Here is a 15755-nt window from a genome sequence, read left to right as displayed (position 1 = left end):
TGTTGAGTAGATAGAGAAACAGTGTGTGTTCCGGCGTTATCTGCCTGAGACTGCATGCGCAGACGGAGGTGTCTGCTCCCTATCTGTCTTCATCCCTTTGTCTCAGAGATGCTGACTCAGCACAGCAAAGTCTCCCTTTTGCTCGGAGCGGGTCCAAAGCTGCCGGGAACGCGGTGCCGGACCTGGAGGTCGCCTCATGCTGCAACCGGGCAGAACCCTCCAATCTTCTTTGCCCAATTTAGACCGAGGCCTCGCGACACAGGTGGAGCTCAACCGTTTACACTTAACCTTGTTCTTGTCGCTCTGTTGTAATTGTCAGTTTCACATTCTCTGGGAAGCAGTGGGCGTTTCTCAGAACGTCCTTTCAGCGTGTGATTTGTTTTCATCTCCAGGAGCCGCTCCAGTGCGTCCCCCCATTCCGTCCGCGCTCATGTGATTACGTTAATGCACGTATTCATCATCGCGCAGCCCGAAAGCCAAACGTTTTGCGCCATGCGCTGCAGTTGGCGAGCCAGACGCACACGACCGGGCGCGTGATGAAGGATGCGGGAGCAGCCCCTCGGACGCGGACGCGGACGCCGTCATGCATCACGCATACTTATGGGAAGAGCTTATTGACGAGGGAGCGAGGCGGCGTGGGCGGGTCGTAAACATATCACATTGGATATCAGCTGTGGTGGGACCGCGCGGGCCGGGTGCGAGCTGGTGTGTGAGTGTGGGACATGTGTGGGCGTGTGTGTGTGTGTGTGTGCGTGCGCGCGTGTGGGTGAGCAGCATTCCTATCCATCAAAGTCACCAGTGGGCCCTCCGCCTCGCCAGAAAAAAAAAAAAAAAAAAAAAAAAGTTGCTGTTCTTCTGCCACCGTTTCCTCCTGATTCAGCCTGAGTGATGGTGAGTGGGTCGGACACACCTCACAACAACACCGGCGCCGGAAGCTGACACATAGAACTGCCTGCATGCCTGGCGTGCTTATACACATGGCATGAATTAATTCCCGTAAAGCTCATCGTGCAGGGAGTGTCTGACTCGGCTGATGTCAGGAAGCCAAGTGTTTCTGCTCACTTAGCTCTGAAATACCGACTCTGCAGACGACACGAGCTCAGGGACAATTCACACAAAAACAATATGCACAGATTTGGATATTATGTTAATCTGAATGACAAGACCTTTCAAAGTTCATACTCCAATGTTGTCGTGAAGGATTCTCGCAAACATTTGCATAAGTAAGAAGGTGTGTGTTTAAAAATAATGTAAATGTGTTTAAAATATAAACTGCTTTGGTTACAGACCGTGAGCAGGAAAACATGCTCTCATGGATTTAAATAGTAACGTTTCTATAAATACTAATGGAGAGCGAGCAGCGAACAGAGGGACGGATCCGATCCCACACCTGCAGACGGAGCTGTGTCTCTCAGCACAGACGACTGATGACACATCTCGCGCCGTGCACATTAGCTCCACGCACGAAAATAGCGTCAGTGGCCCGGCCCGAGAAGGCGCGAGAGAGAAAGCGTGGAAACGCGTGGGGCCAAGAAAAGAAAGTGTCACATCGCACTGTCGGCTAGTCACGCTCACAGCTGATAGCGACTTCCGAGCAACCAGAACCAGACCCGCAAGTCCGGACGCACCTCCGGTCGGCATCCTTCAAATCTCTTATTATTATTTTTATTGACTGAACCTGAAAGTATTCAGGGAGGGACTTCGTGCGCATCCACTGACTCACCAGTGAACGTTAACATCAAAAACCACCACATGTTTTCAAGCGTGTGCGTTCAGTTGCTGCCGAGTGAGCGAGCGAGTGAGTCATGACTCAACCCAGTCACCTCTGGATCCGTCCCGCACGGTGGCGAGCCGCATACCAGCCAGCGATTTCCCAATCGGGCACGCTGTGTTCGTTCACTACTGACGGCGCGTTCGCGATCCGCTGAGTGTGCGCAAGGGCGAGCAACATTATGTGCTAATCAAATGTCACATCATAATATCTGACACCGGAGTCTCGTTAGAGTCACCGTATAAACCCCGCGTGTCACACGGTGACCGTGTTACCATCCCACTCGCTATGCGGCCGCTTTGCACGGATGCAGAACTGCTTTCACGACCGGCGCCGTGTCACGGTGATATCTGGGTGCCGGTCGCACCGTAACGTGATTCACCCCGGCGTCGCGACTCGAGCCTCCGCACGTATCCTGTGAGAAACGCGAGCGCTGCCGCGAGAATACGATGTACCGTTGGGACGCGGCCTCTCGTGTTTGTAACACGACGGTTCACACCGCGCTCGTGCTCGTGCCCGTGCTCGCGCCGAACCATTTGTCTCCTTCCCGCGTCGTGACGCCGCAGCCATTCACGCGGCCGCTACTCGCGCCGCAAGCCCCACGTTACCGCACAGCCCGGTCCAAATGGTGTAAATCCAACACCCCCACAAAGCGGGCCTGATAATTGCTGCCTTTTACAGAGCCGGTCTGCTCGCACTAAAAAAGGCCCACAATAGGACGCAGCCTGGGACCGGGCTGAATGTGCTAAATAAGCTAATGAAATCCGCCCACAGGACACCAAGCCGGGCACGATAAGAACCTTTATAGCTGTGAAACTGGGCCAAGACGGGAGGGCGTTCGCGCTATCTGTTTGTTTATTTGTCTGTTCGACAGCCCACGGCGCGGTGCCAGCGGCCCGGTGGTCCGACAAAGGTTACGTGTCAGCGTGGAGTGGATTAAATAGACCGGAGCGGAGCGTGTGCGGGGGGGGGGGGGGGGCTGGAGTAAGAGCGGAGTGGATGCGAGGAGAGAGAGGCACCGGGGCAGGAAGTGTGGGTGGCTGGTAGGTGGTTTTGGCAACGCGGAACGGACTTCTCGCGCATTACTTCTGGTAAAACAAAGATACAGACTTTCGCAATGGCTGCAGCCATTCACCGAGTAGTATCGGTTGTAAACATGTTGCACTTTGAGGTGTGGAGAAGGCACCGAACCAGCGCGCTGTGATGTGCACCCGTACTCCGAGCACGGACGCGTGTGTGCGTGTGTGCGTGTGTGTGCGTGTGTGTCCACAGTACACAATGATGAATACCAGATGCAGGCATTTCCTTTGTCGGTGCAGGCAAGTTCAGAACTTGCCAAATCACCCCGCTCTCCTCCCACGCGGTCGAAGACTTCCACACACACCCACGCACTCCACAGCGCTTGCCCACCGCGGCTCCTGCGTGGCAGGCTCGGGGGGAGCCTTCGCCGGAGGCTGCTCCGGTTTTGGCTGGAGCTCTTTTTCTTCTGCACCACTCCCGTTGTCTTTCTGCTCCACACCCTCGGTCCTCGCGCTCACACTCGCGTTTAATTAGTCTCTCTCTCTCCGCGTCGGCCGTTCGGCTTTTACCCCCAGCCCCCCCCCCCCCCGCTCCGTTTCTCCGGAGTGGAGCTCGCGGTGCTTCTTTCTATTCTTGCTTTTACTTCGTACTGTCTACAGTGGGCTCCGGCCGTTGACGTGCAGTAATCTAATCGCTCCTGGCGAAGGTCATTACGGGCCACATGATCAGGTCCAGCGGGGAGTTGATCTCGTCTGTGACGCAGTCGCATTCTCCCTATCATGTCCTTAAAATAACCCTCCGTCCACTCCGATGACGTCATCCATTCCCGTCTCCCTCTGGCTCCGCCGCCCTCTTCCCCCTCTTTCCCTTTCCAATCACGCTCACTGTTTTTCCTACCACTCCCCCCTCACTCACCCCCCCCCCCCTTTTTCCACCCTGCTTTCTCTGTAACTTTAAGCCCCCCCACCTTCTTCCATCTCATTGTTTGCATTTCACGATAACAGCAGCATAATAATTCCAGTGTACTTTATGCTGATTGCTCTCTAGCAAGTGGCCGTTTGTAACTGGAGGCCTGAAATTTAAAACATGTTCCGTAACATTTTCGGCCGGGGAAGCCTCGGCCCGGGGTTTCTTCTGAGAAACGGCAGCGGTAACATGCAAATGAATGTTCCGGCTTTTCCCTGCTGCCCCTATTGTATTGACAGAGAACAGGTGCATTTGGATGCAGAAAAAAACTGAACGGAACCGGTGACGCTTAGTTAAATATTCGCTGCGTTCGGGCGGAAAACCAAAGGCTGCGCCGACCCTCTGACTCCATGTCTAATGATCGAAGGTGATGGCTGCAGTTTAACCCTGTCCACAAGCCGGGCCGTGACAGCTCCCCCACCCACACAGCGCGACGCAGCAACGGCCATTATAATAAAGCATGAATGGGAAACGAGGAAGTGATCCCAACGCTGTCGCACGTTTCATTCACACCGTTTATTCATGTGTCAGCAGTTTCAAAAGATGACTACTGACCTCAGGTCTCATGACTGGGACTAATGTAGTTCCTTCTTCTTCGTCCTTGTCTTCGGGCCGTCCTTTAGTGTAAGTTTGTCCATGTATGCCAGTCGGCCAACTGTTTACAGGAAATACAGCCTTTACTACATTAAATGAATTATTTACAGTGCCCTTATCATCAGAGGAGTTAACTGAACTGACATCTTGGTTTCTCACAATTTCAAAATCATTTGTTTCTGGAGTGAATTAAGCATCTGTTTCTATTTGTGTCTGTGTGATCCTGTCAATGCACATTTGTCCAGTAATATTTTGACGCCAGACATGAAATAAATGAAAGCCCAGACACACTTTGAGACGAAGGCCAAATTGGCAAACTTCATTTCATTTATTTAAGATAAGCACTTGGCTTGTGAGCAGGTGGCGTGGATTTGCCTGACTCGGCCTGATAATTTAATTTTCCACTGCAGGAGCTCTGTGTTGTTTCTTGTGCGATGCCTTCATGAAAGATTCTGTGGTGTTTTGTGCCCAGACCTGTGGATGAAACGTTGTCGTGTAATCAGACACATTTGGCTGTGAAGTTGCAGTTCAGAGGCACTGTAATAGGTGGAGCTGAGTAATCTGACACTAGTAATTCAAGCAGCAGATGGTGGAAGTGTGACATCACAAAGATAAATCATAAATCAGGCAACGTTAGCGGATCAGGTTGTTTGCTCCTCTCTTTTGGATGAGTAAGTATATGAGATAAGCTAATTCTGCATGAGTCCAGATGTGACAATCTGTATCGTCATGGACTTCATGAAGATCAGCCCTATGATTCATTGTTCATTGGTGGGGGAGGTTTACATTGCTTAAGTGTCTGACTCATTACCACAGAAAGCACAAACACCATTCACTTCCCTACAACTTGCTGACACTTTAACTGTTAATGATCAGCATCATGCCAACCGAAATCAATATGACCCCTGACCCCTGAAATGTGTGCAGGCAGTGGACTACTACTATATATATATATATATATATATATATATATATATATATATATATATATATATATATATATATATATATATATATATATATATATATATATATATATATATATATATATATAATCATGCTAATAATTAAACACTGAGGGGAATGGGGAATTCACATAATAGAGTTTTTTGCCAAGCGTTAGATTAGAACATCAATAACAGCATTGGCCTGCAAATGTGAAGCTATAGCCATGGGCTAGTGAGCTTTAATGGAAGAGCCACGCAGGGGAAATACTGTTGTCAGCCTGGATTCCTCAAAAGCTAACAATACAGTCGAACCAGTTCGCGTGTCAAACCTTTTCCTGACAGGAAGTAATGAGACAGGGATCCTCCCCGCGTTCACGCCAAGCCATCACGGGTCATGGCCGAATAGTAAGAGAGAGATTTGTCAGAATAAACACATTGGAAATGGAAAAAAAAACGTCAGACAAGATGTGGGGAGACAATACGGCCACAAAAAGGCAACATGCACCCAGGAGAACCGTCTGACCTTTGCACACGCTATTTGGAGTCATGGAACAACCCCACCTCCCAGGTCTCTACTGGAATCAGTCAGCCGGCGCATTCTGATTCATGGAACAGGAGCTGCTGGGTGCACGGGCTGCCGGTCAGAACACAAGCGCTTGATGATGAAACCGCAGCAAATGCTAAACAGCCACTCACTGGGGGTCATCATGTGTCTGTTTCCCCTCGGCTGAGGGTCAACATCGCCTCCCGACCCCCGGGTGCTGCTGCAGGGCCCACATGTTGAGGGGGTCATTGCACCATGAGTGGAAACTGAATAGCTGACATACTTTCCTACAGAGATGCTTGTGACTGTGAAGCCGCGTTGCGTCGTCCGTCCGAGAGGCGTCAGTCGGACTAGTGAAGGCTCAGTATTCAACCAGTGTGAGAGCAGGGGATGAGGTGGAACCGTCTCATGAGTCCTCGTCTACGGTTGAAGTGTCGTCACGACGGCCCGAGTCCTTCCTCTTTACACGGCCGAGACAGAGATTTCATAAAAATCCTGTGTCAGTTGGAAAGTTTCAAAACAGCACAGGTGTCAGAACAGATACCATGACGCCAGGCTTTCAGCGCGGCTCAAGAGGAAGGAAAGGCGACTCGGAGGCGCTCCTGCGCTTCTACTCACGCTCCACCTCACTTCCTCTTCGGCCGCGCTGCGGTTGAGAGCGTGACAGCGCGCAGAGACGCGCAGCAGGTCGAGGCCTCGCCCGACACCAAGCCAGCGGCCCATGACCAGGCTCCGCCGCCGCCACGGCAGCGCATGTGTGCGAGTGCACCCCCACATGCCCACATGCCCAGGCAGGTCCGGCTCCGGGAGCTGTTTTGGAAACACACGCGGAGCCGAGGCAGGGAAGTGTGTGTGAAAGCATCCCAGGAGGCTCAGAACATGCTCCCAGCCTGATGGGAGCAGAGGAGAGAGAGGGAGCGGGCGAGCGAGCGAGCTGCGGGGGGGCGGTCGGAAAAGCTGACGTTGTCGGATCATGCACAAAGGTGTTTCCAGACCTTCCGTGTCAGACAAACTCACACCCGTCGTGTGCTTTCTTTCACTGTTGGGGGAGGACGCGTCTGCATCAGGCTGTGACCTTGTTCAACCAGATGCAATAAAATCTTCAATTCAACTGTTACGACCTTCCAGCCGCTTTGCGCGTCCGTCTCGGTACTTCCTGCTGCAGCGTCCCAGCCTCTGTTTGTTGCTCCGTCTCGTACACGAGCAGCCGTGTTTCTCAGGTCCCATCTGCCGGTGACACACATCGGACCTGGCCTCGGCCCAACAACTGCCGCTTGGATGGCGTTCCTCTTGTTGATCGTTTTCCGAGTGCTCCGTACTGTAAACTCAATATCTGTTGCATGCCGGTCTGTGGGGAAGAGGATCCCGCTCAGGTTCCCTCGCCGGTCCGGTTCGACGGCTCTCGCCACCGTGGGCTCGAACCACAGACGCATTCCTGAGCCCCACGGATGCACCCGCCTGAACCCTGCACGTGACTCCTCCGCCCGGCATGCGGAACAGCAGCCGTTCCAACTGTCAGCGTCTCGGGAGGAGGGGGGGGGCACATCTGTCCCAGCTGGAGTCAGCCTCGCGTCATCCTCAGGCGGTCTCACGCCCACGTTCCACGGCTCCTTTCCTTATTGTCTCCATGTTAACGCATCCAACAGTTTGCACTGAACGGGGCAGAAATGGGCTCAAGGACCGTTGTTTGCACATTACGAGTAGAAGGATTAGAGTAAACCACACCCGCTTATATTTACCCACAGTGCAACATTAGCACTCGGATGAAAAACTTGAGTTGCCTTTGAGGCAGTTAACAGTTGATGAATAAAACAATCAGGGTCAGAGATCTTTGTTAATACTGATGCTGCTGGTGACTTTCACCACTTTAAGTACTGGCAGGTGGCTCATCCGTAATAATTCACCACCATTTATTAGCTCATTATACTTTTTAATCTGCATCTGCAATGTGATTCTCCAGCAACATTCAATCGGTGCCTCACAGCTGCACTTAACAAACTTAGTTACTGAGCACGACTGGTTCTCACTTATCCATGTTGCACGAAAGCACTCAAACCTGCGACGCGAGGCCTTGAATTTCCAATGAAAGTGAGAGAGTGGATGTTTTCTTTTTGGCTTACGTGTAATTGAGACCAACGCCGCAAGCGGAGCAAGGACGCACAACACACTGTGAGCGTGATCAAGCCGCGTGTTGTTGTTTTTCTTTTCACCTCTTATGTAAATGTGCCCCACCTGAGCTGCTTCCAGGAAGCGGAGGAGCAGCTCTGACGACGCCGCGCCGACGGGTTCCCAGGACAAGCGCGCACGTCGCGTTTTGTATTTAGATCTCTTTTCAGACGGTGGAGGCGGCAGATGTGCAATTGCAGGTGACACATATAGTAAAGTACCTTTTATACCTACATGTCTTTAAACTGTCTGCTCGCTTCTGTTTGGAAATGCAGACAGGCGTGAGGACAGAAAAGCACTCTTCCCCTCTCCCACAAAAGCACTCAGTGCAGTGATTACCTGCCTTGCCACTCAGGGGCCATTTGCCGTTACCACAAAGCTGATTATCTCACCCCTCCAGCAGGCTGTGGTTGCGGCTTTGCGATTTTCTCCCAAATGCCCACACTGCTATTTGTGGAAATGTTACCTAGCTGGCACAGGCTGAAATGTGTTTGTGTTTGTGTGGATGTTTGCGTCTGGGTGTGTGTGTGTGTGTGTGTGTTGCAGTGTGCGTTTGGTGGGTGGGTGGGTGTTTGTGTGGAATGGAAGGCTGTTAAAATGGAGGGATGGATGACACAAACAGGGCAGAATGGTGGGAGGCTGGTGTCAGGGCCCTACTCCCACTACCAGGCTGGATGCAGTATCTGACAGCTGACTGAGAGTCTGCAGGCCCCCTCTTTACACAGTCCCACCAAAAGGTCAGCACTTCAATCAGCTCCACTCTCCGGATGCCTCTCTCGCAGCTGCAGAGCCTGCGTCGCCCCCCCTCGATGCACACTTAGCCGCGCTTGACCGTTTCTCACAGGTGGAAATGCGGTGTGCACTCACAAGCAGAAAAGAAATGTCTGCCTCAACATCCACAGTGCGTTAAAGTTCAAAGGCGGGTGATTATGCATGCTGGGTGATATGTGTAATTTGGGCGCACTTTTAATTTTGGTGTGTGGAAAGCTGCCATCCTCAAAGTCATTGCTCTCTTATTTCTCAAAGCATTTCAATTTTTCAGACCTTTAATTTCCCTCTCAGATCCTTCTCTGGTCTCTAATTTGCCTCCACACATCAGGCACTCGTCTAATATCCTGTCGCCTGCCGTCGGAAATGTTCAAAAATTGCAATTTAAACGTTATTTAACGTGACCGTGGGGCGTCATGACCGCGCGGCGCAGCCAGCGCGACTGCACTGCTCGCAGGGACGCGCTCCAACGTCTGATTACACGTCCTGGCGCTTTCGCGGAGCCACAGCACAAGTTCGAAAAAAGCGCTTCCACTCGTGCGACGTGTCATTTGTCACTCCCCCGTTCTGCGCCGCTTTATCTCCTTCATAATCGTGCCTGATAAATTAACAGGTCTCCCAGTGCTGTCGGCTGCACGAATTATCATCAACACGAGGAGTGAAATGTCAATGGGGGGTGGGGGTGGGGGGTGCATGTGAAGTGCGTCCCGTGATCTCACCGGGCTAATAAGAGCGGCGATACAAAAGCGATGAAGAGGGTTTCGGCTGCAGAGAGACTCTCAGCCGCTGGGGCTGCGGCCGCTCCGTATTCCCATCCGTGCCGCCGGTGACTCATCCTGTATCAAGACGCTGTGAAGGAACGCTGACAAATACCACACTGTCCTACCCAGCGTGTGTCACGCTGGAACCGCTGCCAGCGCCTCGGCGCGTCGCGCGCCTCAGCTCTTTCCGTAGGCTGTGTGATTCATTTGACTTCCCACTATTTGACCACGAGCCCTGAGCACAGGCGTACAGAACCTGCCCCCCGTCCGCCGCCACCGTGTGACTGAGGACACCTGACTGTCTGCTGCAGTTAGACTAAATGTGCTGTTTTATGACTGGCTGCTCCCTCAAAGGCCCTGATGCCTGCTGGGTTTAGTCAGTGACACCACGGCCTCTCTGAAGGCTGAAGTCCCACAGAGGAGCACGCGGGTCTACCACCGGCTCAGCGAGCGCTGACATCATCCTCAACCTGGTGATTCACATGGGCAGGCCTCCTTCAGTCCTGCTTTGGCGCTCGTAAATACGGCGCAAGGCCGTGACACGCTTGGTGCTAAAGCACCGCTCAACGATGACACGCCGAATGGTCAGAGAGCGCATCGCGCTGTTCTGTCCTGCGTGCAGACAGTGCAAGCTTTTAATTACAGTACGCGGTCATGGGAGATAGACTTAGTACCTGAGGCCTCATCCGCCCTGAAACAGCGACAAGAGGATGCTGGTTGAGGGCTCTCACTGAATACTTACACCATCACTGCGTCTATATCACGCACAGCACTTGGTGCTTGGGTCAAGCAGGTCATTTAGGAGCCATTTACTTTATTACGCTGTTGGGCTGAAGAAATAAATGTAGTGACTTTGAGCCTTTCTCAGCTTTAAAGTTACAAAACTAAAGTTGTGGACGTGTAAAGTGCTACAGAACCTTCGTTTCCAGCAGGGTCTCTGTTTCAGATGCAGGTTTGCACGCACATGCACACGGTCAGCTGCTTCCTTTTTCACGGCGAGTCCGAGCACGCCGCAGAGGAGAGGGCGGACCGGGCCTCGTTTTTCCACGTCTGTCTTCACAGATCCAAATGAAAGAAGTGGTGGTTTGCACACGACTGTTCCGTCCTGTCTGTCTGAAGCGTTAGTCACGTCGCCAGGCCCCGAGGCTGACAGATGAGCGGGGATTGTTTTTAATAGCGCTCGTCTGCGAGCAGCTGGGATGCGGTGCTGTTGGAAAGCAGAACAGAGAGCAGTATGTGTGTGACATGCCGGCAAGGATTCTTTCTCATTATGAGATACTGACCCAAGTCGCCGTCTACAAGTCTACACAGCTTGTGCTTAATTAGTGGAAAGGCACATTTCAACACATTGGCATTATTTGTGTTCCGATTACACAGGCGCCATTTGGTTTCTTGAATGAAAAACAACACATTACCAGTGGCGTGAGCGTTTCGGTGCAAATACTGGCACTTCAACTTCTTCTTCCCTTGAGAGGTCTGACATTCAAAACAAACCAGTTGTGCTTTCTGCTCCGAAAGCCTCAAGCCGGGCCGTGAATAAGGCCGGTGCCTCTAGAGCAGAGTCTGATCTGAGGACTGACTAAGAAGAGAGCAGCGTAGTTTTACACAGCACGGGCAGCGGAGGACTTTTCCTGGCTTTGTTACAGCAGACTGAGGTCATCGCTCATAACAAGCGCTGCCAGTGCATTTAAATTAAGCCAGTGATTCCTGCTTACCCACCAGTGGGACTGCAAACGAAGAAGTGACTAAGCCCCTACCAGATACTGGAGTTGACACACAGCATCATAACTCATAAATGAGGTTCCTATTTTTATTTGACAAACACTCTGTCACTTCTTAGAGCTGTGCTTTAGCTGATATGCTCTGGTGTATGACGGTCATCTGCTGCCCCCATGTGGCATAAACACTCACTGTTTCGCACACTGACTTCATCTCCTTGGTGTGGCCTTTTCCACATTTAATCTGCTTAGTGGGGGAAAATAATTTGCAAATCACTTAACTAGACTGCACCGGCTTTATAAATCCCAGCAGGACAGAAGATTCTGAACACGTAATTCCAAATAAATTTAACTTTAATTTCATCCACTGTACAAATGAAACATGGAATCCTCTGGACACTGACGTGATTCAGCTGGAGACTCTGTGGGCCACTGCTTACCTATCGGAAGAGAGGGAAACCAAGTCAGATCACATTTAAGCCAGCCTTTCATTTAGCACAAATAATGAGATCATGCTGCTTTAGGTGGGGTGTCATACCACAGATTTACTCCAGAGCCTTGACGATGGCCTCGTTGGCCTCTATGCTGATTAGAATTTCTGCCCTTGCTGCCTCGTCAGATGTGCCAGCCAAATCAGACTGGGCCTTCTCCAGGTTCACCTTGGCAGCCTAAAAATATCAAATGAGTAAAATGCGTAAAACAGTGAAGAACATAAAGAGGAGGGAATTTTAAAGTTCATAATCTTGTAGGATATTTATTTAGATTTACTTCCTGAAAATCTAAACATCAGTTTGACACGGTTAAAACAGTAGCAGATTCAGCAAAAAAAACACAACAGGAAAGCCTAAGTAACTCCAATCACCTAAAAACACTTGAGGTTAAATGGGATGTAAAAGTCACCATAACAAAAATGAACAAGAAACTGTCAAAGTGTGAAAGTGAAAGACAAGCAGAGAAAATTCCCTCTGCCTCTTAGCTATAAAAGCTCCATTTGTCACAGTAGCGATTAGAAGCAAGAAATGCCAAACATAGCTGGAAGTTAAAGGTCTCCCAGTAGGGATTTGACACATCTGCTATAACTCAACAGTGACTGACCTTTCCCTCCTTATTAACAGCATGGACCCATGTGCATTGTTACCACAAGAGTGGACGATGACGAGGGGGGAAAAAAATATAACTCATTTAGTGCCAGAAGTCAACTTGACAGCAACATCGGCACTGCCCAAGGTCAGAGAAAGGCGCAACCTCAGTGAGTGCATTAAAATGAAGCCTAGCATTAACAGGACTGACATTTACACAAGAGTCCAACATTGAAGTTCAACTGCAACACTGATGAGATGGATAATCATCTGCTGGGAGGAGCTCATCAGCTCAAAATGAGATGAGATCAAATCTAGAGTGGCTTCAAACAACAGACTCTGCTGTCATAGGCCAAGTCCCTGCTGGGAGACACACCGGGGGGAACAATCAGTAATAACACATGACCCAACAAGCTAGACACGGACACCCATCGCACAAATCTCATTAAAACTGATCTGATCTATAAAGAATTGACAAGCCCCCTATACACTGACATTTTGAAGACATAATTTGTCATCAATGAGTCAGTCCGAGATAAATGCAAAAGAGCAAAAATACATTGCATCGTTTAATTGTAAGATGTTATCTGACTGCACACCTCGACCTTTATGAAATAACATCAACGTTAATATCTTCTGATCTTAAAAATTATTAAACTTATAACAAGGGCTCCTAAAATTTAAAACAACTCATTTTGGTGGTGTCTTCTCAAGCACTTATTGTTTGCTCATTCTGCAGTTCTCTCCATTAAAAGCAAATATCGGGTGAGATGTAGAGTCTAAGGCAGCAACTGTATAGACTGTGAACCTGCCTGGAGAAAATTGATATCTGTGATGTTGGATTACAATAATAAATTTACCCTGACATTGATGCATTCATTGCACGTGTATGTGAAATTAAGATGTTAATATAACGTGCTCATATGTGCAGAGTTGGTGCACATAAAACACTTGAAAGCAAATTGCCAAGATTTACAGTGAACTGATAAATGGCAGCAGCTCTGCAGCTATAAACTTGACAAACACACCATAATAAGATTAGATGAAAAGCTAATCTTTGCATGCCAGTGTGCACTGTTGCGGAGCCAAAATCCAGTACAACAGAACTGCTCAAGTCTGAACTTTAAGGGTGACATACGCACAGATAAAGTTACTACTACTCGATAGTTGAATAACAAATCCAAGAATGAATAAGAAACTACTTCTAGGTTGTTCAATACTTCTAGTAAAGTATTTATTAAATGTATCATTTAAATACAGCCCTTGAAGTAATTAACAGACAAAGGAAGCCATCCAACTTCCAAAAGGTTGTAGACACTATGAATGGCCTATACAAGCAGATACAAGTGGGCTACCCATGAAAGACACAAAACAGATTTGCAAAATAGAGAAGAGGGAATATTAAATGCGGTGATGCAAACTTAAAGTAAGACTTCTGATGCTCAACAATGGGCTGTTCCATTATGTATGTGGGTGGAATGAGATAAATAATGTACTCACTGCAGCGTCCAGCTGGTCCAAGGGGACAGCCTCCTCAGCTAGCAGTTGCACCGAGGAATCAGCGTTGACTGTTACTGACCCACTACTCACTGTGTAGACAAACAAACAGAGCAACTAAATGTTTCAACAAAGTCATGGTTTTAAAATCAATCCTATTTGCATTATTGAACCCAAATGTTACACCTACTTCTATTTAATGATCTTATTTAGTTGTAAATAAAATGTCCGAGCCTCATGCGAATTCTTGTTAAATACATGATTAGAACTGAGGGAAGGATGAATGTGCCCCCCCCCCCCATACCAGGATGTCTAAAGTAAACCTGCCTTTGAGAGGATGATTGGTCTTTTAGCGAGACAATAACCTTAGAACTGAAAAGGATTATATGATTTATCAATATAAGATTTAAGCGATAAAACAAAATTGCATCTCTTATCTGCAGTAAGTAATTTTTTCCTCCAAACTAAGGTTTTCTGAACGAGGCCAACTGTCACCAAGCAAATACCCAAGAAAATGCTGGTCTCTCAATCTTTGCAACAACACAAATACAAATCCCCACATCACAGAGGAGACATGAGGATGGAAATCCCTCCCTGATGAATAAATTCCCTGACAGAAAAAACTTGAAGAAGGAAACGCTTTTTTTCAAGTAGACACCCTGTGAAATACAGCTATCCTCGTTAGTCTTTGCTAGATTTTATGAAGGAGAAACTTACCAAAGTATTTGACAGAGGTCCCATCATCACTAAAAACTGTGACCACGCCGGGCCTCAGCACCTGCAGGGTGGGCACATGAGCTGGAAGGATACCGAACGCACCGGTAAGTGTGGGAACATCAACCTGTTTCACACTGGCACCCTGAAAAAACACCTAGAGAAAGGAGATGGGGAGATTAAGTTTGATATTTCAGGGCCCCATTCTTTAACTAGATTTGAGGTCATACACATTATTCTCTGTAAAAAAAAAGAAGAAACTAAATGACTATTGACATTAGAAACAAATGTAGTGAATGAAACTGCTAGTAGAATGAGTTGGGCTTCAAGGTTATACAAATCTGCTTAAAACAAATTCCTGCATAAACAAGTAAATAACACAAAAACACGTAGAGGGACGTATTGAATGTAATTATAGAGCACGACAAAGACTCTCGCACACTGATGGTCAAAGACGTTTAATGACAACCAGGTTGCATAGCGTTGGCTATCGAGGCGAAATTTAATGGTGCACAATGAACTGCGCGCGTGAATTATCCGTAAAATCATGTGAAGCAACAACCGTAAACCACGAAAGAGCACACATGCTCTTGTTGGAAGAGTCCTCTTCAATCTGTGACAATGCGCTTGAAGGAAAATCTAAGTTAGCCGCATAGCTAGCTGGGCCCGAGAAGCCTCGTCAACAGCGTTAACATGTAGCTAGCTACCTGCGTCGGGGAGGCGAACGTGAAGGACATCTGCTGGGCGCCGGGGGCCGCCTCGGCGTAGCAGCGCGCCTGCCTTAGCACGGGGAGAGCCCGGCGGAGAAACCTTGCAGCCAACATTTCTGAAATTCAGGTTCTGTTTAAGTACGAGTGAATGACAGAGCCCCACAAGCCCTTGGTTAAAGACTGTCGGTGTTCGCCTGATAGCACAAGGACGTTGGGAAGCTTCCCGAGAGGCTCTGCGGTGGCGCAAAGCATGCAGGGATGTGAAGTCCCAGTCCCACAGTTACTGCTTGCTGTGCAGCAAACCACTGAGCAGCCGTCGCCAGTAGATGGGGTCAGAATCACGTTTGATATTTTTCATAGTCCGCAACAAATAGAGCAACTACTCGGCTCTGGTGGCAGCATGCTCATTCTACGACACTATATTCTAACATATTTTCCTGACTCTGTAGTGCATCCTTTTGTTCAGCACCTGCAAGAGTACAATAGTGAGTATAAAAGCA

General features: G+C 49.1%; 1 protein-coding gene and 1 long non-coding RNA gene across 2 annotated transcripts; both read right to left on the bottom strand.

The window, feature by feature from the left end:
* Positions 1-4660: 4660 nt before the first annotated feature.
* Positions 4661-8243, bottom strand: LOC129604059 (uncharacterized). The gene is made up of 2 exons (XR_008694615.1): positions 5628-8243; positions 4661-4825 (listed from the first exon to the last, which is right to left on the bottom strand). It is a non-coding gene; the product is annotated as an uncharacterized LOC129604059 (long non-coding RNA).
* Positions 8244-11591: 3348 nt separating this feature from the next.
* Positions 11592-15499, bottom strand: atp5f1d (ATP synthase F1 subunit delta). The gene is made up of 5 exons (XM_029149188.3): positions 15253-15499; positions 14549-14702; positions 13835-13923; positions 11794-11923; positions 11592-11695 (listed from the first exon to the last, which is right to left on the bottom strand). The coding sequence occupies exons 1-4, from the start codon at positions 15367-15369 to the stop codon at positions 11801-11803; spliced, it is 483 nt and encodes a 160-aa protein (XP_029005021.1). The 5' UTR covers positions 15370-15499; the 3' UTR covers positions 11592-11695; positions 11794-11800.
* Between the last annotated feature and the right edge of the window lie 256 nt (positions 15500-15755).

The sequence above is a fragment of the Betta splendens genome, chromosome 4, assembly GCF_900634795.4.
Source record: "Betta splendens chromosome 4, fBetSpl5.4, whole genome shotgun sequence".
In the NCBI taxonomy this organism is placed as follows: Eukaryota; Metazoa; Chordata; class Actinopteri; order Anabantiformes; family Osphronemidae; genus Betta; species Betta splendens.
The sequence above is the reverse complement of the archived record's forward strand: the minus strand, read 5'-3'. Positions and strand labels throughout refer to the sequence as shown.